Source organism: Nerophis ophidion, linkage group LG22, assembly GCF_033978795.1.
Source record: "Nerophis ophidion isolate RoL-2023_Sa linkage group LG22, RoL_Noph_v1.0, whole genome shotgun sequence".
NCBI lineage: Eukaryota > Metazoa > Chordata > Actinopteri > Syngnathiformes > Syngnathidae > Nerophis > Nerophis ophidion.
In genome coordinates, this window is record NC_084632.1 from 31,696,332 (window position 1) to 31,722,483 (window position 26,152).

At 39.9% G+C, this 26,152-nt stretch overlaps 1 protein-coding gene across 2 annotated transcripts in view; it reads left to right on the plus strand.

Moving 5' to 3' along the window:
• Positions 1–26,152, plus strand: part of cachd1 (cache domain containing 1) — a 229,591-nt gene that overhangs the window by 47,565 nt on the left and 155,874 nt on the right. Inside the window, exon 1 of one of the 2 annotated variants that reach the window (XM_061883695.1) lies at positions 5,956–6,545. The exons of the other annotated variant lie outside the window; for it this stretch is intronic. Coding sequence (XP_061739679.1) covers positions 6,297–6,545 — 249 coding nt within the window. The 5' untranslated portion in view covers positions 5,956–6,296. Of the gene's footprint in view, positions 1–5,955; positions 6,546–26,152 lie in introns of those variants that run through there. 2 annotated transcript variants of the gene reach the window in all.

The window sequence follows — 26,152 nt, forward strand, 5'->3', positions numbered from 1 at the left end:
CTCTTTTAGTTCTTTTGCGCTGTCTTGTTTTGTTTGGTTACCACTTATGATTTTCACCTGCCTCTGGTGTTCGCACCGTGCACCTGTTTCTAATCAAGACCCTTATTTATGCCTGTCTTGGCCAGTCAGTCGGCCTTGCGTCATTGCTTATTTTCATGAGATACCAAAGTTCATGTTGCTGTATTCATGCCGTGTCCACGAAACTCTTGTTTATTTTTTGCCACAGTTTTGTTTGTTCGAAGCCATAGTTTGTTTGTTTACCTCTTGCCCTGCCAAGATTTATCGAGTTAATAAATATGTTCCTACCCGCAAGCTTTGTCCGGAATAGTCCGTTTGCATACCAGGAGAACAAACCTCGCAGTAAACCAGTGCACAAATTGAACCGTGCATGAACGTCCACTTGTTCAAACAACATAGCCAACACAGTGGATAAACTCACAACAAATTACACACCTGCAAATCAGTCAGCCGTTGCCGTATCCGTAATACGCCGATAGGTTGAAGTTTGTATTGACACGATGAGTCGGGTGTGTTTTGACCTCCGCCGATCCCCTGAGGCTGACTCCCCGAACCCCTAGGGTTCGATAGAACCCAGGTTAAGAACCACTGCTATAGACGGCACCGGCACTCAACGGCACATTATTTGCAGACTATAATTACTGGTTTGCAAAAAAATATTTTTAACCCAAGTAGGTGAAAATACATAATCTCCCATAGCACACTAGACTTTGTCTAACGGCACACAGTGGTTGAAAAACACTGGGTTAGATATAAACATTGAAAATGATTAAAATCAAGAGTAACATTACCAATTCAGTGTTAATATTTGGGTGGGCCCCAGGCATCTTTGAAGTGCAGGGGTGTCAAACGTACGGCCCGCGGGCCGGATGACGTCCGCAAACAGGTTTTATCCAGCCTGCGGGATGGGTTTGCTCTGTATAAAAATTAGCCAAAGGGTTTGAATGAAAGAAACTGCTGTTCTAAATGTGTCCACTAGATATCACAATAGCAATTCTTTCTTTCTTTCTTAATTTTTTTCGAACATAAACACATTGACAACACAATACATCAGACAATTTCATATTAAATCACATCATGTCCAAAAAGGAGTAGGAAGAAGAAAAGCTTATTTAATCCTACCCCTTTCCCACGTCAGAGAGCCCACAAATATATGCATTCATTTATTGACCCTTTTTACAACAAAATAGTAAAATGACATCCGTGAATGAGCAATACAACAGTTCTGTAACATGTAATTAATTCAGTCATTACCAACATACCGAGATGAAGAATATCTTATTTTCAATAAGGTTGAAAGTGTTTGTCATAATTCTTCTTCTTTGTACTTTGTAAGCACTATTAATTTGAACAGCCTCTTAAACTGGATCATATCAGTACAATGTTTAACTTCTTTACTTAATCCATTCCATAATTTAATTCCACATACTGATATGCTAAAGGTTTTAAGTGTTTTACGTGCATACAAATGTTTTAAATTAGATTTTCCTCTAAGGTTATATTTCTCCTCTTTAGTTAAGAAAAATTGTTGTACATTTTTTAGTAGCAGGTTATAATTTGCTTTGTACATCATTTTAGCTGTTTGCAATTTTACCAAATCATCGAGCTTTAATATTTTTGACTCAATAAACAACGGGTTTGTATGTTCTCTATACCAGTGTTTTTCAACCTTTTTTGAGCCAAGGCACATTTTTTGCGTTGAAAAAATCCGGAGGCACACCACCAGCAGAAATCATTAAAAAACAACTCAGTTGACAGTAAAAAGTCGTTGTCGCAATTGTTGGATGACTTTAACGCATAACCAAGCATGCATCAATATAGCTCTTGTCTCAAAGTAGGTGTACTGTCACCACCTGTCACATCACACCCTGACTTATTTTGACTTGTTTTCTGTTTTCATGTGTGCAGTGTTTAACTTCTTGTCTTGCGTTCCTATTTTGGTGGCTTTTCCCCTTTTTTTTTGGTATTTTCCTGTAGCAGTTTAATGTCTTCCATTGAGCAATATTTCCCGCATCTACTTTGTTTTAGCAATCAAGAATATTTTACTGTTTTTATCATCATTTGAGGGGCCATTGTTGATTGTCAAGTCATGTTCGGATGTACATTGTGGACGCCATCTTTGCTCCACAATAAGTCTTTGCTGTTGTCCAGCATTCTGTTTTTGTTTACTTTGTAGCCAGTTCAGTCTTAGTTTCGTTCTTCATAGCCTTCCCTAAGCTTCAATGCCTTTTTTTAGGGGCTCGCCTTTTGCTTATTTTTGGTTTAAGCATTAGACACCTTTTTACCTTCACGCTGCCTCCCTCTGTTTCCGATTATCTATCTGCTGCCACCAACTGATATGGAAGAGTATTACATGGTTACTCAGCCGAGCTCTAGACAGCACCGGGCACTCCACAACACATCATTTGCAGACTATAATTACTGTTTTGCAAAAAAATATTTTTAACCCAAATGGGTGAAATTAGATAATCTCCCACGGCACACCAGACTGCGTCTCACAGCACACTAGTGTGCCGCGGCACAGTGGTTAAAAAACACTGCTCTATATCCAACATTATGTATTATTCTAATTCATCTTTTTTGTAACACAGTTAACGAATGTAGCGCACATTTGTAGTTATTTCCCCATATTTCTGCACAATAACTCAGATGTGGTAACACTCTAGCAAGCAGTAGAGAATATAAAGTGATTTTAGGTCTTTGTATATTTGTAGATTATGCTACATTTGTGTGAATGTTGTCCGTCTATGTCATACTTGCCAACCCTCCCGGATTTTCCGGGAGACTCCCGGAATTCAGCGCCTCTCCCGAAAACCTCCCGGAAGAAATTTTCTCCCAAAATTCAGCAGGAGCTGGAGGCCACACTCCCCCCAGCTCAAACATGCACAGTTCGAAGCTTGAAAAGGAGGATTGCAGGCGGCTCTGACGGTATTTAAAGTCATTTTTAAAAACAACTGCTAATCCTCCTCCTTTTCGGCTGTACGACCGCGGAGAATTAAAGTAGGAACACTCCAGAGGCAGAAGTTCATTAAGAGGGGCGGACTCACCGGCTCTCAGCCATGTTTCTGTCACACAGAGGAAGTCAAGTCCGCGGGAAGTGAAGAAATCCTTCAGGATAAACGTTTTGTTTGTCAAAGATCTTGCGTTCACAAGACCGAACCTGGCGGGGGCCAGCACGTCCAAGGGCGCAGCTAATCCAGGTGGGGCCCAACACACAGCCCGCAGGTGGCGGGGAAGAGGAGCCACGAGGCGGGAAAGGAAGGCAGGAATCCGGCCAGGTGAAAAAGCTGACTGGGACGTCGAAAAAACCAATGTCGAAGTTGATCATATCAGTCGGAAAGTGGCAAAGATCCAACAGTGTTTGGCGGTGATACACAAGCAGTGAGGTGACAGAGACGAAAATAGATGCAAACAACACAAAAACTAACAGAGTTGACAGGGAGAGACGGCAGGGCAAAGCACATACTGGCGCCATCTTCTGGAAACTCAGAAGTGACGTTACTGAAATAGTGAAAGGTACTGTATTTTTCCTAGTATAAGTCGCTCCGGTGTATAAGTCGCACCTGCCAAAAATGCATAATAAAGAAGGAAAAAACATATATAAGTCGCACTGGAGTATAAGTCGCATTTTTGGGGGAAATTCATTTGATAAAACCCAACACCAAGAATAGACATTTGAAAGGCAATTTAAAATAAATAAAGAATAGTGAACAACAGGATGAATAAGTGTACGTTTTATGATGCATAAATAACCAACTGAGAAGGTGCCTGGTATGTTAACGTAACATATTATGGCAAGAGTCATTTCAAGAACTATAACATATAGAACATGCTCATTCCTAATCGCTAAATCCCACGAAATCTTATACGTCTAGTCTCTTACGTGAATGAGTTAAATAATATTATTTGATATTTTACGGTAACGTGTTAATAATTTCACACATAAGTCGCTCCTGAATATAAGTCACTATGAAAAAAACTGCGACTTATAGTCCGAAAAATACTGTAAGTGTTGTTTTTTTTTTTTTGTAACCAGCAAGCACAGTACAGTTAGTAGAACTGTTTTTATTACTGCGTATTTGATAGGTGCCGTCTGAAATTCAACTATTTCTTTTTATATATATAATAAAATAAATATATATAGCTAGAATTCACTGAAAGTTAAGTATTTCATAAATGTATAACTTAGTGTTTATATATATATATATATATATATATATATATATATTATATGTATATATATATGTGTGTGTATATATGTATGTATGTGTATATAAATATATATATATATATATGTATATATATATATGTATGTATGTATGTATGTATGTATGTATGTATATATATATATATATATATATATATATATATATATATATATATATATATATATATATAGGTTGATTGGCAACACTTAATCGGCCCTAGTGTGTGAATGTTGTCTGTCTGTCGGTGTTGGCCCTGCGATGAGATGCGACTTGTCCAGGGTGTACACCGCCTTCCGCCTGATTGTAGCTGAGGTAATAATACTAATAATAATGAATTAGATTTATATCGCGCTTTTCTATTGTTACATACTCAAAGCGCTCACAGAGAAGTGGGAACCCATCATTCATTCACACCTGTTGGTGGTAAGCTACATCTGTAGCCACAGCCGCCCTGGGGTAGACTGACGGAAGCGTGGCTGCCAGTTTGCGCCTACGGCCCCTCCGACCACCACCAACCATTCACTCATCATTCATTCACCAGTGTGAGCGGCACCGGGGCAAGGGTGAAGTTTCCTGCCCAAGGACACAACGGCAGCGATTTGGATGTCAATAGGTGGGAAGGGAACCTGCAACCCTCAGATTTCTGGCACGGCCGCTCTACCCACTACGCCATGCTGCCCCCCGCCACCCCAAAAGGGTATAAGCGGAAGATAATGGATGGATGGATGAAATACCATGTATCGTGACATTTTGAGCCAAAACCTCCTTCCATCAGTGAGAGCTTTGAATGGTTGACCAAATACTTATTTTCCACCATAATTTACAAATATTTTTGGGGAAATTCCTACAATGTGAATTCTTCACGGTGGCAGAGGGGTTAGTGCGTCTGCCTCACAATACGAAGGTCCTGCAGTCCTGGGTTCAAATCCAGGCTCGGGATCTTTCTGTGTGGAGTTTGCATGTTCTCCCCGTGAATGCGTGGGTTCCCTCCGGGTACTCCGGCTTCCTCCCACCTCCAAAGACATGCACCTGGGGATAGGTTGATTGGCAACACTAAAATTGGCCCTAGTGTGTGAATGTGAGTGTGAATGTTGTCTGTCCATCTGTGTTGGCCCTGCGATGAGGTGGCGACTTGTCCAGGGTGTACCCCGCCTTCCGCCCGATTGTAGCTGAGATAGGCGCCAGCGCCCCCCGCCACCCCAAAAGGGAATAAGCGGTAGGAAATGGATGGATGGATTGATGAAATACTCGAGTTGGTGAATTGGCTGTAAATATACACCCCTCCCCTCATAACCACTCCCCCTACCCCAACCACGCCTCTGTCCCACCCCATCTACGCACCCCAACCCCCACTTCCCGAAATCGGAGGTCTCAATGTTGGCAATTATGGTCTATTGTGTTGGCATTGCAATGAGGTGGCAACTTGTCCAGGTGGCAAATTGTCCGCCCTAATGCAGCTGAGATAGGCTCCAGTGCCCCCCGCAACCCTGAAAGGGACAAGCGGCAGGAAATGGATGGATGTTAAAAAAACAAAACAAAAAAAAACAACTAATGATGTTAGTGCACCAGTCGAGGAAAATGAGCAAACTACATAAATAACATCCTGGGAAATTTTGTAAATAAGATTGTCTTTTAGTTACTGAAAGACAATGTTTTTTACAAGATTTCCCAGCTGTACGTGAAGGCGTCATAGCACCCGCACCCTGTTCCATTGATGTGAGGCTCCGGACGTCTGTAGTAGGACAGCTTTTCCACGCCCCTTACTTTCACCCCTTTGTGGGGAATCTCGGGCTCCCACTCACACACACTTCCACACTTGCAGGAGTTTAGAGGAACAAACGTTGATCGGTCGACCTTTTTTTTTTGTTGTTAAAGAAATAACTTGTTTTCCACGCATGGATCTATGTTGTTCTCTTCTGGGGTTTCAAGGAAGTGCAATGGTTTGCTTTGCCGGGCATATCGGAGCGTCCGCGGGGAGGCAGAGGCCACACGGACTCCACAGCGCAAACTTTTAAAAGTGCTTCCCTCGTCAAAGTTGTCGCCTTCACACTCCGAGGAGCCCGAACCATCATGGCGAGGCGGACCAGGCGGAGCACTTTGCTTTTGACGCCGAATCCGCGCGCTGCTTTTCGGGAAACGCTGCTCGGTCTTCGCGGGAGCTTGTCTGCGTGTTTGTGGGGCTTCGCTTTCACGTACTGGGCTCTTTCTTGTGGATTTTGTCGCGCGGACACGGAGTTTTCCATCCTGGAAGAAGCGCAAGTTTTGTCCGCGCAGATGAAGAAGCTGTCCTCCGAGGAGCTGGGAGTCTTAACCATGCAGGTAAATGTGCTTTTCTCGCCGTGTGCGTGGGAGGAGGAGACGTCTGAAACACCCAAAGTGGCTTAAATGTGTCCAACAACAGGATTGCCGCTATAAATAATTACAAAAGAAACGTACGACCTGCAAAACATGAGCTCTCTTTTGAAGTTCTTCACTTTACCCCACTAGGTTCCAACCTCTGCGTATATCCTGATTTTGTATGATTAATAAGGCTGATTTGCAGAAATCCCCATTAATCATTATCTGATTAAAAATGTATCTGCTGGATTGTATGTCATAGTTTTACTGACAAGCGTAGCAACATCATCTTTGGTTGGAATGTTTACTATCACCCCCCCCCCAAAAAAAATCATTTATTTTCCTGCTGTTGGTGTGTGTGTGCTGCTGTGTTGCCTTGAATTCCATCGAATTTAACACCCTGAGGATTATTATTGTTTTATTACATTTGTCTCACCACATATCACGCTTTTTTCCCAAATATTTTTTAAAGCAGAGGTTCTTATCATTTTGACCTCTGGGCCCAACCTGTCCATGACAACGAAGGTGTCAAACTCATTTTAGATCGGGGGACACATGGAGAAAAACTTACTCCTAGGTGGGCCAGACTGGTAAAGTCATGGCACGATAACTTAAAGATAATGTTGAAAAATTAATGTTTTTTTACACTTACATGTTGCGTTTAATAGTATTCTTGTTATGATCCGCTGCCCGGATCATATTTTGATTTAAGTTTTTGAGTCTTTTTGTATTTTCTGTTTGTTTTGGACTCTTTTGGTTCCTGGTTGTACCTCCTTGTTTAGTCTGTCACCATAGTCACACATTAGCTTCAACTGCCTCTTGCTTTTGATGCGCACCTGTTTTTGTAGTTACTGACCTGATTTAGGCCTGCGTTCTTTGTTCACTCGTCCTTGCTTCTTAGTTTGTGTTACACGCAACAGTGACGACCCTGATTCCCGATTCTGGTAACCAGTTTTGTACTCGCTAGCTTCCGCGCTATGCTTTTGTTTTTTTCTAGCTCCCATGCTGGTTCTGTTTGTTTTGCCTTTTGTGCCTAGTACCAGTTTTTCTGTTTCATAGTCTGTTTTATTTATTAAATAAATCTTTGGTTCTTACCTTCATACTGTGTCCGTAGACCGACTGCATCAAGAAAGAACAAACCCACATCACGATGCCCCGCAAACGTCACAATTCTATCATTATTTGTCATTACTCATACTTTCTGAATAAATGATGTGATAATGTTCATCAGTCAACTCAGTGGTGTTGATTTTCAATCTATCAAAATAAAAAAATACTATCAAATTACAGGATGTTATTTATGTAGTTTGCTCATTTTCCTCTACTGGTGAACTAACGTGGTTAATTTTTTTTTTACATATGTAGCATAATCTACAAAGATACAAACAATTGCTATAACGACATCTAGTGGAAACATTCGGAACAGCAATTTCTTTCATTCAAAAATTTTGGCAAATTTTTATACTGAGCAAACTCCTGCACTACACAGATGCCTAGGGCCCACCCAAATATTAACACTGAATTAGTAATCTTACTCTTGATTTTAATCATGTTCAATGATTATATCTAACCTTTACAGCTTGCAATCTTGTCAAATGATAAGAATCCATATGTAATCACAAAAATGTGTATTTAACACATAAACCTTAGACTTAAGTCAGGCTAATTGGAAAAATAAATATTACGCAAATATACTGCAGAAAAAGAAATGAATCAAAAACATTAATAGTTGACAAAAATGAACGTAATACAATTATGTTGTGCTAAGATAATCAAAGTTATTTATTCATGAATATTTTTGTTAAGTAAATTTTCAATAAAATCCAAGTGTAAATGAAGACTTTTTCTGTTTGTTTGAAATTGTCATTACTGCCACAAGTGGTGGAAAAGTGTATTACAACTAGGTATTTCTGCAGCCCATACAGACCACAGCTGAGAAACAGATTTTTGGCTGCCTCCGAGGGAACGCTTGCGGCCCAAAAATGGGCGCTGGTCCTATGGTTAAGAAACTGCTGTAAACTATATTCCAAAAAATGGTTGGTCCTACATTAAGCATTTTATTGCATAAACATATATTTAAAAAACCCTAAAAACCTTATTACTGCAGTAGTATTGGCCACTAGTCGAGACCAAACCAATCAGAGTATGCTGTTGAAGACCGTGGCCACTGATTGGCTCAGCCTAAAGCAACATGAATACCGTATTTCCTTGAATTGCCGCCGGGGTGCTAATTAATTTAAAACCTCTTCTCACACCTGCGCTTACCAAAGGCATGCGGTAAAAGCAAGCATGCGCTAATTATTTTAAAACCTCTTCTCACTTCGGCACTTACAAAAGGTATGCAGTAAAAATTTGAGTGTGATGTAAGCTTGGACCTTGAATCCTACTGAATAGCTCTTAATCTTCTTCCCTTTATGCGTTTTCAAATTACCGGTATTGAAATCAGCCTCCTCCATTTTGAAAATGATGACAGGGGAAGTGTAACTCGTCACGTCATGAGTTTGACCAGGCGGTAATACTAAGCATGCGCTAATTATTTTGGGAAACGAGTTTGACCCTGCAGTAATTCAAGGCAGGCGCATACTATATGCCCTGCGGCAATTCAAGGAAATACGGTATATTGGATTAAAAGAGTGTAAAGGTAACTATCCATCCATTTCTACCCCTTATCCTTTTCGGGTTCGCAGGGGGTGCTGGAGCCTATCTCAGTTACAATCGGGCAGAAGGCGGCGTACACCCTGGACAAGTCGCCACCTCATCGCCAGGCCAACACAGATAGACAACATTCACACTCCCATTCACACACTAATTATTGTATCATTTCATGTCTATTGGTAGGGCTGCAACAATTATTTGATTAAAAATTAATACAAAAATATGTTTTGATTGGAAAATGTTTTAATTTATATTGTTGCATTGATTATTTATATGAGTGTGAACTAATAGGTTATGAAATCCGAACCGCATAAAAAAAATGGTAAAATAAATTAAATGGAAGACAAAAGATGCCAAATAAAGATCAAAGAAGGTGAAATATAGTTTTAAACAGTTTTGAAACTATTTAATTTATAATTAAGGACTCCTACTTTGTGGAAATAATTTTATCCCGGTCATGTTAGGAAAGCAATAGACAGCGATAAACAAGGATGACTGTAGTCCTCTTTGCAAATGGCATTTATGTGATCATTTAAGAGACTTGCATGCTAGCAAAACGTGTAGCCAATTTAGAAAATATCCAGTATTTATTGTTAAATGGTTGGAAGATTAAACGTACAGTTACATATTTTTTTCCTCTGTGTGTTTTGTTGCTATTGCTACTGTCTTGTATACTGCATATGGTGTTGCTGCTATTGGAACCTTGATTCCTCCGAGGGCACACATACAGGGGATCAATAAAGCAAGTTACATGTAATCTAATCTAAGACTGCCAAAAAAGGGTCACACACTAACATTTAATTGCTTTTAGCTTTAAACCCCACATGTATTTGCTGTAACATTGTTTCCACTAGCTTCTGCAATGTCAACGTTTTTGTCCAGAGTTGCTTACATGTTTTCTAGATATTGTATTGACGGCTGGGGATTCGGACCACTGTGCAAAGACGGTTCTGGACACAATTTTACTATTTCCAAAAATTTCCTTCGATGTTTTCTCATGCATAATGTACAGTATGCCAATATTTCACCCTCCTGAAAACCGATGAACATCTTTTCCACGACCATGTCTTTTTTGACATGGTGGTTTAGCAAACGAGAAGCTTTTCATTGTATTGATTAGGGGTTGCATAACTTTTGTCATCTGACAGATAATCACTCATGCAGTAATTGAACACTTTTACCAATATGCTTTGTAAAATCCTGGTGGTGACCTATTTTTTCTTAGGCTAGGCAGTGTCTGTAAGTATATAAATAATACACGCTTCAGTAAAATGCAGTGCGGCTCTGCTTCACCGTGCAAACAGCAACTACAATAATAAACCTTATGTTAATTTAATCAAGTCAAAACATTATTATTACTTGTCAGGCCAGAATTATTTACATATTCTTGTTGAATTTTATTAGATTGTACATATCTGTTTGTCATGTCAGATCAGTACTGTGCCCATCCCTTTTATGTTAATTGCAACTCTGCAGTAGTCCTACTACACAATTACGCTTCACTGGCGTTAAACATTGATTATTGTTTTAACCTTTTGTAAAGGGAATGTTTTATTGTAGGTATTTGACATATTTTTATAAAGTTTTTATCTTTGTGGAGACGCTGGCTTTAAATTAGGGGTCTCAGACACGCAGCTGGCCCGCGAGACGTTGTTTTACGGCCCCCACCTTAATATGAAAGTTTAATTTTAGTGCTGCCCGCGAGTTTTATATGAATGGCGCCTGACAGTGTTGTGTTCGGAGCTGAAGTAATCTACCAATCACGGTGTGGTATATGGCTCTCGAGGACCAAACATTGACGCCAGTTGCGTGATGTCCCCCCCCCCCCGTTGGCTCCAGACAGAGACAATTTTTGTTATTTGGGTCCAAAATGGCTCTTTCAACGTTCTGGGTTGCCTACCCCTACGTTAGTGGAAAAGCGGCAAATGAGTTAGAGCGACAGAAACGTTACCATGGAGACGAGGGTTTTCTTACGTGCCTGGCTGCAGTCACACCACGATACCTGTCCGTTAGTATTAACAGTCCCCGATAACCTGGACCATTTCAAACCGTTTTTTTTTGTTTGTTTGTTTAATTTGCGTTGCCTCACACGATGAACACTACATATATTTCTATATGATGCCGGATTACACTCCGGGAGCTGTCACTTTTTTGCGCTCGCTATCCTGGTACTTTCCCGGCTATTATCCGCCGACCGCCGTGTTGCTGTAGGGGAGGGAAAGCGGAACGACACACATTGCGGTAATTACATCATTCTCCGTGCGTTGGCCAAACACAAATATATTCCACAATCCCAAACTTGTCTTTTTCAAAGACTGCAGTGAAGAGAAAGGTTAGTGATGAGCAAAGACAATTCCAGGAAAAGTGGGAGATGCAATATTTCTTTGTAGAACACAGCAGCACCCCGACGTGTCTTATTTGCACAGATAAAGTTGCGGTGCACAAGGGATACAATTTGAAACGTCATTATACAACTAGACATGCTCAGGAGTATGCAATTTTTTTTTTTTAAGAAATCTTTTCTTGCGGCCCAGCCTCACCCAGACTCTGCGTCCAGTGGCCCCCTGGTAAATTGAGTTTGAGACCCCTGCTTTAAATCATGCTGTCTGGTAATCCTATATCAGTTGTCATTAGTTATGATAAAACATGCCGTTTTGTATTATTTTACTGAATAATCTCTGCTATCAAATATTGTAAAACTGCTCTATTAAAAAAAAATGAAATACCTTTTCAATTGTAGGATATATATTTATTTGACAAGGAGTCAGTGCAGAAATAAATATGTTATCTGCTTTTATAATGCAAAAATAAGCAAAAATAAATTCAGTATTTCTGGCCTTTGGTGTGTTAGGTTGTGAAATTGTGCTCTTTGAAGAGGTCATCCTGAGCTTTTTTCAGAGGAGCTGAGATGCTTTCATGTTGTTTTCAGCCCCGCGGGACTCAAAGCGTGCTCGTAATGAGGCGCCCTGCATTTCCAATGACTTGACCAAGGTTTCAAATTGGAAAAAAACAACACCTTTATTGATTACTGGTTCAAAATCTGTGGTGTGAAGTGAAACATCACTTTGCCGTGTGCATGCAAGCTGAGCGCCATTAAGTTGCCAAATGGCAGGAGGTGCAATGGTGATGTTCGTGTGTGTGTGTGTGTGTGTGTGTGAGGGGGGGCGCGACTTCAGAGGCAGCAGAGCTCACAGGCCCTGAACACCGAGGCGAGGCAGTGGGGGAGCCCTGGCCCCAAATGGTGTTTCATCTCCTCTGCTGCCACACTGGTGTGACGCCTTCATCCTGGCTGTAGGAGTCAGCTTTGAGAGCTTCCTCTGATCCTCCTTTGTCATCGCATCTCTCCCACACCTGAGCTGTGCCTTCACCGCCTCATTTTATTTCGCTGCTTATTTTGTTGTATTTTTCTTTTATCTTTTTCCGTCGTTTGTTTACATTATTGCTGATGATTGCTAACCACCTTTAGTTGTCTTTCTCCTGTGTTCATATATGAATGGGAATTCCTTGAGTGACTAAGGAGGGAAATTAACATCCATCCATCCATTTTCTACCGCTTGTCCCTTTTGGGGTCGCGGGGGTCGCCGGAGCATAACTCACCTGCATTCGGGCGGAAGGCGGGGTACACCCTGGATAAGTCACCACCTCATCACAGGGCGGGAAATTAACAATTTATTAATTTTTTAGGGCACAGTAGTTGCCAAGAACAAGCGTTTTCTGCAAATATTTCTGTCAGGATGTGACTTATGCAGTAACATATTGCATATTTTTCGGGTGTATTACGGTCAATTCCGGACGATAAGTCACTGCTTTTTTTCTACACTTTGAACCCCGCGACTTATAGGAGAGGCTAATTTATTAATTTTCCTTCGCTTGCAGCAATAATAAAAATAGTTTCTAAAAACAGAAAACACTTAGAATGCATTTTATGTTTGTGCTATGGTGCCATTTTTTTGGACACGTTCGCTCACTGGGGACGGCATGGCACGGTTGGGAGAGTAGCTGTGCCAGCAACCTGGGGGTTCCTGGCTCAATCCCCACCTTCTACCATCCTAGACACGTCCGTTGTGTCCTTGAGCAAGACACTTCACCTTTGCTCCTGTTGGTTCCTGGTTAGCACATTGCATGGCAGCTCCCGCCATCAGTGTGTGAATGTGTGAATGTGGAAATAGTGTCAAAGCGCTTTTGAGTTCCTTAAAAAAAAAGGTAGAAAAGCGCTATACGAGTATAGTCCATTACCATTTACCATTCACTGCAGGTTCTGTTGTGTCCTTCCATTTACTGGTAGTGCTTTCAACCTGAGGTGCAATGCCGTTCAGTCTTTTAGCCGTCCATAGCGTTACTACTTGTATGTATTCTTCATTCTGAACTCCAAACAACGTTTTTAACTCTTACTCCAAACAACGTTTGGAAGTCGTACAGTATAACTGAAACTGTTTATACTTAATGTAATGACGCTAGCGTTGTTAGCATTCGCAAATATGCTAACACTTTTACTAGTGTCTGTGTGAGTATTACTGACACACAGAGGCATTTTGTTTGTGATGTTTCAGTTTCACAAATTCCTCAGTAAACTTACCAAGTGGAGTTATCGAGTCTGTTTGGGTGATTGGAGAGCTAGCTTCCACAACTAGTGGGTCTATGACGATGACTTCTTTGTGTTTAAAGGGGAACATTATCACCAAACCTATGCAAGCGTCAATATATACATTGATGTTGCAGAAAAAAGACCATGTATTTTTTTAACCGATTTCCGAACTCAAAATGGGTGAATTTTGGCAAATAAACGCCTTTCTGTTTATCGTCTTGTAGCTATGACGTCAGAACGTGACGTCACCGAGGTAATACACCCGCCATTTTCATTTTCACATTACAAACACCGGGTCTCAGCTCTGTTATTTTCCGTTTTTTCGACTGTTTTTTGGAACCTTGGAGACATCATGCCTTGTTGGTGTGTTGTCGGAGGGTGTAACAACACTAACAGGGAGGGATACAAGTTGCATCACTGGCAAGAAATCTGCCGCCAGACCCCCATTGAATTTGCCAGAGTGTCTGCCGGTGATGCTAAGACAGACATGGCACAGAGATGTATTGATAACCTGCAGATGCATTTGCAACGATTAAGTCAACAAAATCACAAAGGTGAGTTTTGTTGATGTTGTTGACTTATGTGCTTATCAGACATATTTGGTCACTGCATGACTGCCAGCTAATCGATGCTAACATGCTATTTACGCTAGCTGTATGTACATTTGAAACTAGATACCCACATTTAATGCGAAACAAACACTTACCAATCGACGGATTTAAGTTGCTCCAGTGTCACAAGATGCGAAAGTCCTGATCGTTTGGTCTGCACATTTTACCGGCGATGCTAATAAGGCAGCCATGCTATGGGCCACTTCTTTAGGTACACCAATGCAATGGCCGAATAGCGTCAATAGCTATTCGCTCAATAGCTTCAATTTCTTCTTCAATTTCGTTTTCGCTATCTGCCTCCATACTCCGACCATGTGTTTCAATACATGCGTAATCTGTTGAATCGCTTAAGCCGCTGAAATCCGAGTCTGAATCCGAGCGAATGTCGCTATATCTTGCTGTGGTAACCGCCATGTTGTTTGTATTGGCAGCCCTGTATGACGTCACAGGGAAATGGACAGTCACATCGCAAATAGCGAAAATCAAGAACTTTAAAGCTTTTTTTAGGGATATTCCGGGAGGTGTAAAATTTTGAAAAAAACTTCGAAAAATACAACAAGCCACTGGGAACGGATTTTTATTGTTTTTAACCATTTTGAAATTGTGATAATGTTCCCCTTTAATTACCCGTTTTACTGTCGTGATACAGAGACCGTTTGGAAGCCCCAAAACCCCATCCAGCTGTATAATCACTTGCTATACAGCAATAGATGATATCTGTCTATTACCTGACACCTTCTATGTTAGCTACTTCTCTTTGTTTTTAATGTCTATTTTGTGCTGAATTTACTCTCTATTTTATGCTGCAGCTGTCACATATACTGCAGTATTGTACATGGTAATTGTTATATATTGTATATACGATATAGGCATTATACTGTATAATATATCAGTATATATAATACACTGTACATATGTAAAGATTACGTATATATGTTATATTTTATATCGCTATATTTAGTCTACAAACCCTGTTTCCATATGAGTTGGGAAATTGTGTTAGATGTAAATATAAACGGAATACAATGTTTTGCAAATCCTTTTCAACCCATATTCAATTGAATGCACTACAAAGACAAGATATTTGATGTTCAAACTCATAAACTTTATTTTTTTTTGCAAATAATAATCAATTTAGAATTTCATGGCTGCAACACGTGCCAAAGTAGTTGGGGAAGGGCATGTTCACCATTGTGTTACATCACCTTTTCTTTTAACAACACTCAATAACATTTGGGAACTGAGGAAACTAATTGTTGAAGCTTTGAAAGTGGATTTTTTTCCCATTCTTGTTTATGTAGAGCTTCAGTCATTCAACAGTCCGGGGTCTCCGCTGTCGTATTTTACGCTTCATAGTGCACCACACATTTTCGATGGGAGACAGGTCTGGACTACAGGCGGGCCAGTCTAGTACCCGCACTCTTTTACTATGAAGCAACACTGTTGTAACACGTAGCTTGGCATTTTCTTGCTGAAATAAGCAGGGGCATCCATGATAACATTGCTTGGACGGCTACATATGTTGCTCCAAAACATGTATGTACCTTTCAGTATTAATGGTGCCTTCACAGATGTGTAAGTTACCCATGCTTTGGCCACTAATACACCCCTATACCATCACACATGCTGGCTTTTCATCTTTGCGCCTAGAACAATCCGGATGGTTATTTTCCTCTTTGATCCGGAGGACACAACGTCCACAGTTTCCCCCAAAAAACTGAAATATGGACTCGTCAGACCACAGAACACTTTTCCACTTTGCAACAGTCCATTTAGATGAGCTTAGGCCCAGCAAAGCCGGCGGCGTTTCTGGGTGTTTTAGATAAATGGCTTTCGCTTTGTATAGTAGAGCTTTAACTTGCACTTACAGTTATAGCGTGCAACTTGACCGTAGATGTTGAAATCTCAAGATTTTTTGCAATTGCAGTTTGAGAAACGTTGTTCTTAAACTGTTTGACTATTTGCTCATGCAGTTGTGGACAAAGGGATGTACCTGGCCCCATCCTTTCTTGTGAAAGACTGAGCATTTTCTGGGAAGCTGTTTTTATACCCAATCATGGCACCCACCTGTTCCAAATTAGCCTGCACACCAAATAAGTGTTTGATGAGCATTCCTCAACTTTATCAGTATTTATTGCCACTTTTCCCAACTTCTTTGTCATGTGTTGCTGGCATAAAATTCTAAAGTTAATGATTATTTGCACACAAAAAAAATATTTCAGTTTGAACATCAAATATGTTGTCTTTGTAGCATATTCAACTGAATGTGGGTTGAAAATGATTTGCAAATCATTATATTCCGTTTATATTTACATCTAACACAATTTCCCAACTCTTATGGAAACGGGGTTTGTATATATACCTGCATTGTCCTTTCCTTCCTTACACTTTCCATCATTGTAACTGAGCTACTGTGTGGAACAAATTTCCGTGGATCATTAAAGTTTGTCTAAGTGTAAGTCAATTCAGGAATGTAAATAAACATTCACAGAATATTTCCGTGGAAATAACTAATTTGGCAACCCCGAAAGGGACAAGCGGCAGAAAGTGGATGGAAAAATTATACGGAAAAATTTATATATTTAAAAAATTGTGTGGGTGCGGCTATTACACTATACACACTACATAGCTCTATAGTCCGGAACATACGGTACTTTGTCAAAAATATTATTAATATTCTTGTTGATTTACTGCTCATCGCTTGTCATTTTCTGTTGTAAAATGATTCCGTCTACATTTTGGTTAAATAAGTAATAATAAGCACTTTTTCTTCTGTTGTTCTATACTAAGCGAGAAAAGACTAAATTCATCATAGGTACACTTCAAACAATCGTACACATAATTTCTAGTGCACAGATCTATTTTTTCCCCTTTAATATTGAATGTAGGCCTGTAGTGGTTGGTTTTGTACAAGGTTTTGGCTCAAACATAATAAGATGCAGAGTGCATGGTGCGGTTTTCCGGACTGGATCCAAGACTTTTGTTATTGAGGATCTCTTTAAAATGTAATTCAACCTTCCACCACTCCACCCTTCATTCTCTAGCATATATGAAACTTGCGGATGACTTGCCGAATGCCTCTTAGTCACTGCATCAACCATATTCATTTCAGTTACCTAAACATGCGGGTTAACTATGCACAGTCATTCTAAAGTGATTTTGCAAAAAGTTCCCTTTGTTCTTGAAGTACCGATAATAAGCTATCGCAAGACACATCTTGGTCTGAAAATATTTCTTTTCACCAACTGATGTTCTTAAAACTTTAACAAAACATTGTCTAATTTCAAAACAAGAACCTGATTTGTATGATAACTGACACATCGAAGCTGAGGTCAAGGGTTGAATTCATCAAAATGATGGAATTTCTAGTCTTTAAGTGACATTTGTACAAAGTTATATTGTCCAATATGGATGCCAGTGGAAGATTGCTGTGAATATCTGTGTACATTTTGTTGAACGATAGTTTTCGTTTTAGTTATCGTAAACAAACTATTTAACCCTGACGGGAATAAAACAATAACAAATCAAAACAAAATGCACGTTGACTAAAACATGACAAAATTCACCGACATTTTCCTCGACAAAAACAAGATGAAAATGTTTCCAGAAATGAAATCCAATTATATTTAATTTAGTCTTGTAGATGGGTGGGACAAGTTAGGAATATTTCCAATCAGTTATCAACGTACATATGAAAGCGGTGTCAGGGTTAGTTAAGAAGGAGAGCCAATCAGATGCTTTTCCTTGTGAGTTGAGGAAGCTGGATTTCTCACCACCAAAAATAAGAATGAGTGGATTTAAAACAAAAGTGAATAGGAAACATTTTATTTTTGCTTTACAATGCCCGAATGCAGCTGAAATAGGCTCCAGCACCCCCCACGACCCCGAGAGGGACAATCAGTAGAAAATGGATGGATGGGTAATGCAATCAGTGAAGTGAATTTTTGTGTGTGAGGTGAATTATATTTATATAGCGCTTTTCTCTAGTGACTCAAAGTGCTTTACATAGTGAAACCCAATATCTAAGTTACATTTAAACCAGTGTGGGAGGCACTGGGAGCAGGTGGGTAAAGTGTCTTGCCCAAGGACACAACGGCAGTGACTAAGGATGGCGGAAGCGGGAATCAAAACTCCACCCCTTAAGTTGCTGGCACGGCCACTCTACCAACCGAGCTATGCCGCCCCATCAGCAGACGCCATTGATAGTGACATCTGCGCCACTTTAAGTTAAAGCTACGTGTATTTGCTGCTTCCGGTTCCGGTTCGGTCATAAACAAATGATGATGAATGTATGCATCATTACTCCGTTTCACAACACAAATATAGCTACAAAGTATTCACAGTGCTTCACTTTATCCACATTTTGTAATGTTACAGCCAAATCTTAAAATGTGTGTCCTTAAAATTCTATAGACAATACGCCATAATGGCATTTTTTTTAAATTGCAAATGTATTAAACTAAAACAATGAACATTTCTATATGTTTTCACAGCCTTTTCTCAATACTTTGTTGATGCAATTTTGGCAGCAATTAAAGCTTCAAGTCTTTTTGAATACGATGCCTCACGCTTGGCATCCCTATCTTAGGGCAGTTTTGCCCACTGCTCTTTATAGCACCTATCAAGCTCCATCAGGTTGAATGGAAAGTTTTGGTTTTCTTGCAGGTTGCGTCTGTGTTATATTGTATTATTAATTTGGGTAAGAGTAATTAGGGTTGGGCGATATGGCTTTTTTTTATATCGCAATATTTTTAGGCCATATCGCGATACATGATATCCATCCATTTATCCATTTTCTACCGCTTGTCCCGTTCGGGGTCGCGATACATGATATATATCTCGATATTTTTCCTTAGTCTTGAATTAACACTTGATACATATAATCACACCAGTATGATGATTCTATGTGTATACATTAAAACATTCTTGTTCATACTGCATTAATATATGCTCATTTTAAACGTTCATGCAGAGAAGGAAATCACAGCAAAAAAAAAATTTCAAAAAATCTTACGGTGTTGATCTGGAAATGTTTGCCTCTGCATTTTGATGGTGTGGGTGTGTTGCACCGAATGGAGATGTTGAAATGCAGAGTAAGCACTCTTCATTCTCTAGCAGGTGACTTTTCAAATTATGCTACATATTAGCAGCAATGCTACTTTTTACAGCAACGCTTTTGCCCAACACTTGACAAATTACGGTTGTCTGTTCGACATATTCCCGCTTGAAGCCAAACCACCGCCAGACGATGGACCCCCTGCTGTTTTTCTTGGGAATTAATTCTTCCTTCATTTGTTACCAGATTCGCACATTCTCTCTCTCGTATTACCACTAGCATCACAGCTAACGTTACCCATGCTGCTACCTCTCCGCTCCGTGAGGGCGTATACATATGTGACGTATGACGTGACAGTATGTGACGTGTGCAAGAAGGTGCGCTTGTTGTCTGTGAGAAGGAGAGACAAGAAAGAGCGAGGAGAGCCTGTAGTGTCATGCCCGCAGCTAAAAGCAACTGCGTGAGAATGTATAATCTAATATCACGATATAGTCATTTTCTATATCGCACAGAGACAAACCCGCGATATATCGCCCAGCCCTAAATGTAGTACATTTCTGCCAATGTGTATGAAGGGTCAGAATCTGTTAATGTGAAACCAAATTTAAACCTGTTCTGATCCACATTTAATTTCTTGGCAGAAATTTACATTAGATATCCTATGTACATATCGAAAATTGATGGATGGATGAATGGATATACACCATATATATTCATTATTTATGATGTGAATGTAAATTTGTTCGAGCTTTTCGTCCTGTGTATTACATGACACCATACAGTAACTTTTACATCTGTGAGAAGAAATGATCATGCATTCAGGGTTTATCAATAATGATATTGTTGTTCCAGTAGTCCCTTCCACTGTAGAAGTCTTTCTAGGTGGTTATAGGTTGTCAGAGCTAAGAGTACCATTACCATATGGTACCATTTCACACTGTTTACTCCTGACTCTGATGTAAATGCAGAGTTTATGAGCCATTTGAGGCTTTGCAGATAGATCCCTGTTCTTTTAATTTTCGTTTTTCTGAATGCTATCACATGAGGTTTTTTTTTATACTTCTCTTCATTGTCCCACTGTGTTGTTCGTGCACAAGCAGGAACCGGTATGATTAATATGAAATTATTTATGCCCATTTTTAAACTGCGTGAGTAATGTTGCATGGTGTTATTTTTTTTTTTACCACAGCATAATTGTTTTTAAAGTTTTGCCTCCCAAGAGCTTTATTTTGATCGTTCCCTCTCTTTGAATGTACCTGCAGCTGTTTTGCTATGGCTAACATACTGCAAAGGCCTGCGGGAAGGAAGATATGGGGAGAAAAATATGTTTAGAGATATGTGTGCTTTTTGTCCTCTTCCAGAGCTTCTGGACAACAGGACTCGTATTCATTTCAATCAAACCCCTTTAATTCTTTTGCCAGCCTCATGCACTCCCTCTTGGCTCCTGCTGGACTGTGGTCAGACTGGAGCAGGAAACTGATGTTCCTTCTCTTTTGCACCAGCTGTTGTGGTTTATATCTTTCTGTACAATTGTAGACACATCATTTATCTGACTGCTTTTTGATGTGTTTCCCACATTTCTCGTTTCAAGATGGCCTTGACTGGATGTGATTTTGCTGCTCCGTGGCCTTTGCCTTTGAGTTACGGCTATGCCTGCTTTCCTTCTCCACGCAGTGCTAACTCACGCTGACATGCCCTCAAATGTCAAAACTACCGTTAAGAATCAACTACGAAGATTTCCTTGGCTGCTATCTTTGGCCAAGATTGTTATATCTCGTCAAAATAAGACTCTCTTTCTAGAAAACATTGTTCTTATCTGTTTTACTGTAAAAGTCAAGATGCTGCTTGCATGTGTGCATACTTTCCCTTTTGGGGTGTAACTATAAGGCAGGGGTCCCCAAACTTTTTGACTCACGGGACGCATTGGGTTAGAACAATTTGCAATTTGCCCGGGGGCTGGGCTGTATATATATATATATATATATATATATATATGCACACGCATACACAAGTCTCCAAATTTTTAACCACCGTGTTGCTACAATAAAAAGCAAACAAAGGAAAATATAAACATTTGTACTGTTTTTATACTATATATGTATATATAATATATATTCCTCACGCACTAATTTACTGAAAGAGTGCGCAATTGTCTCTAATGATGTCAAGTTTTCGATGGGAAAATGCATTTTTCGACAATATGATTTGCCTGAGCGGCTAGGAGATACAACAGGTAACAACCTTAAAATGGATTAGAAAGGACAGATTTAAAAAAATAAAAATGAAAAATAAAATAAAGCAATCATTTTTTTTTTTTTAACTTGGGACTCCCTGCGGGCCGGATTCTGGACGCTGGCGGGCCGTAATTTGGGGACCCCTGCTTTAAAGAGTTGTACACTAATCTCACAATATGATATGCCACATGGTAATTAAGTCACAATACGAATTGATAGGCTTCGATGCACTTATATTCAGAAACATTTTAAAGGGGTTAGTTATATTATGCAAAACCACTTTTGTGTATTTGGCTTCCCAATTAAAACTGAACATTTTAAATAAAACCATTACGGCATGGCAGACATAGTTATAAAACAATGTTGCCTTCTTTAAAACATTTAAAACTTGAGACGTTTTTTTAGACATGTGCCTCAGTTACAGTATGTCAGCGGCTATCTCCATATATGATAGAGGTTTACCCAAAGAGCTTTGTCAATTTTTTTTTTCCAACAAATGCACGTCATCAACATTGAAATTGCACTTTTACCATGCTTGCCTTAGTAAAAAAAAAAATCGAAACTACATTGTTTGCCACACAGATCACGGAACCTTCGCATCACCGCTGTCATGTGCACTTATTGCAGCAGCAATGCAGAAACAATGTCCACATATTTAAAGTTCCAGGCACTCCATACATGTCTGGGTTTTATATTTGGTAGTATGGAAATTTACTGGATTGCAAACATGAAATGTTGGGAGCTGTGGGAAGGTACCATTACCTTTTCTACTACAAACTTTTTTTTTAATCTTAAATGGATTTAAATGGGACCTAATGTACTGATACTAGCGCCTGAGAAATATATACTTTCTTGGGAAACAAAATATCTGTATATTGCAAGATTGATATGATTGCCCAGCAATCTGGTCTTTTGTTAAGGCACTTTTGGTTTGATATGGAGTGAAGGACATGAAATGTGCCTTGCGTTATGCGTTTTCTCAGTAAACAGATACAGTGCAGTCTAGCCTTTGGCATGTGAGAGTCATGGGTAGCGATAGTGCTCAGGAGAAGTTAGAGCACGCATAGTCTCTTGCGTCGTTAAAGTGTCCTTTTAGTGAACACTTGGCCTTCCCAGCAAAACACGTCAACGGCCAAAGATAAGTAGATAAGCCGAAAGCAGTGTGCCAGCATTGTTCAGTCGAGATCAGGAATGTGGTTACAAGCTGGAACTATCACTGCTGCACCTCAGGCAATAAGGAATTTCAAAAAAGTACAATCGTAATTCGCAATGTTAGTGTTACATTGTCTGCATCGTTGCACATTTCTTTTTATTGTTCCTCTGGCTATTCTAAAAATGTATTAGTTATTTAATAGATGTAGTAGATATGACACAAATTTTCTCTTTCATTTTGAACACAGGTTTTATGTCAATGTTTTGTTAAGCGAGCTTAGCATATATTGACATACAATGGCTTGTTTTTAGCATCTTTAATGCACAAAATGTATCAAAACAGTACGCATCCATGGTTGGAATTGTATGGGCACCCTTTTTGTAAAATATTGTAATTATTGGAGTATTAACCTCCACCATGTTTGCATTTTTTAATGTTTAATTTTAAAAAACATTGTAGCTGTTAACACAAAAGCAAAGCTGTATAACCGAGGTACTGACCTATGATTATGTTAGACTTTTCCTTCATAGCTGGGTATTTATTGTGACATCAATGATTAACTTATCTATTAACTGCACTTCATTTCACAGATTTCTCATAATAACAAAAACCTTAGTCGCAATCTTGGGGATTTTCTTTTTTCTTCTCACACTGTTTCAGCATCAGCCACTCTCCTCTGTCTGTCCTCACATAGCCCCACTCAAGACACTCCAAAACTCCTAACAAAGTTATGATAACATATGCCAGGAATGACGGCAAAATGTTTTATGGTGATATAGGCTTTGTTTACAGGTTCTTGTCAGTGTCATTTAGCTCCTAAGGGACTGACTTGGCAGTATCCCCAAAGAGACTCACACACCCCTTAGAAAGTCGGCTCTTTTTCTGCCAACAATGGACATAGCTCAAAATGAACTCTCCTTGACAGAAGGATGGAAGGAAATTAGTGGAGGGGTTGAAGTCAAAGGGGTAGTGAGCAAAATATCCCATTGGGAGGGCAAGTGAAGAGGGACTGGTTCTCTCCCACAGACATTAAGCTTTTTAAGGATCCCCCGTCCCCGGCAGTATACACACACACACACACGCACACACACTCTTGTAGAAGAAGCTTTGCATTCTCGATGAGGCCAGAGTTTGAGCTCTTATTGCGGAGAAGCACATCAGACTGTTTTCATGTCATTCTTCTCTTCTTGTCTGGGTGTGACTGCGTATGCCCGCCTCCAGGCTTGTGTGGTCAGTAGTTGTAAGCCTAAACACCAACAGTTTGAGTCATTTTTAGTATACTGGGATTTTTGCGTTTGCATACATAAGTGGTCTAATTGCAAAGTAGCCTTTTAAAGTTAAAGTTAAAGTACCAATGATTGTCACACACACACTAGGTGTGGTGAGATTTGTCCTCTGCATTTGACCCATTCCCTTGTTTACCCCCCTGGGAGGTGAGGGGGGCAGTGGGCAGCAGCGGTCCCGCGCCCGCGAATCATTTAGGGTGATTTAACCCCCAATTCCGACCCTTGAGGCTGAGTGCAAAGCAGGGAGGTAATGGATCCCGTTTTTATAGTCTTTGGTAAAACTCGGCCGGGGTTTGAACTCACAACCTACCGATCTCAAGGCTGACACCCTAACCACTAGGCGTTTGGGATATCCTGTTGATGTTGCAGGGTGTGAAATTTTCCAAATTAATTGTATTATATAGCTTTGTTTTCTACATTACCACTACAAATGACTTATTGGGATACATTTATGATAATTTCAAGCAGACTTTGACCTTCTAGTAGTACCTGTAGAAGTAATAAATGATAAATAAATGGGTTGTACTTGTATAGCGCTTTTCTACCTTCAAGGTACTCAAAGCGCTTTGACACTACTTCCACATTTACCCATTCAGACACACATTCACACACTGATGGAGGGAGCTGCCATGCAAAGCGCCAACCAGCACCCATCAGGAGCAAGGTTGAAGTGTCTTGCTCAGGACACAACGGACGTGACGAGGTTGGTACTAGGTGGGATTTGAACCCGGGACCCTCGGGTTGCGCACGGCCACTCTTCCACTGCGCCACGCCGTCCCTAAGTATCAAGACTTCTGCCACCTGCAGCTTCTCCCTCATTTGTGACATGCAAATCTTTCCTTGTTAAGAAAGCAGCACCATTCTCACCCCTTTTGCTGCCAATTTGCCACATTTCCATCTCACTAATCCAGTCAAAAAACTGAATAGAGTGGTCCCTCAAATTTGCTCCACAATCAAGCTTATAAATCAAAACACTCAGATCTCAAAATCATCACCACCCGTTGAAATGAGTTGAAATACATTTTAAACAAACTTTTAGACAACCAATATTGTTGTAAAACTAGGGGTGTAATGGTACACAAAAATTTCGGTTCGGTACGTACCTCGGTTCAGAGGTCATGGTTCGGTTCATTTTCGGTAGAGTAAGATAACAACAAGATATACATTTTTTGGTTATTTATCTACCAAATTTGTAAACAATGGCATAACATACATATACACACAGGGTCCATTGCCAGGGTTAATACATACATAACAAATATAAAATAAAAACTAAAAAAGATAAGGCTCAGAATGGTTTCTTAACAAAACCTTTCTACATATAAAGTGCTTTTTTTTGATTGATTGATTGATTGATTGAGACTTGTATTTGTAAATTGTACATTACAGTATACAATTGTTCACTAAATGCTAACACACCAATAAGTTTTTCACCTTGTTTAAGTCGGGGTCCACGTTCATTAACACCGCCTGCCGTTTTTTGTAGACATTTTCCATACATATTGATGTTAAAGATTTCTTTTTTTGTGGAGAAATGTTTAGAATGAGGTTGATGAATTCAGATAATAAATCCGAAACTAATGACATAGTGCTGTATTTTACTTCTTTATCTCTTTTTTTCAACCAAAAATTATTTGCTCTGATTAGAGGGTACTTAAATTAAAAAAATGTTCACAGGGGGTACATCACTGAAAAAAGGTTGAAAACCACTGTGTTATGAGAGTAGCGTGTGTGTGTGTGCGTGTGTGCGTGTGTGTGTGTGTGTGTGTGTGTGTGTGTGCGTGTGTGTGTGTGTGTGTGTGTGTGTGTGTGTGTGTGTGGACCTTTTAATATGGGACAGCATGTGACGTTATAGTGGGCAAGCGAACCTGGTGAGGGAGCGTAGCGTGAGTGCAGGGAGTGGCTAGTGTTTTGTTGGATTGGCTGTGTGCAAGACCTTAATAAAGCCACGATTTGCAATTAATTGCCAGACTCTTCATTTACCCTGGAGTCCGGAACTGTGGAGACCC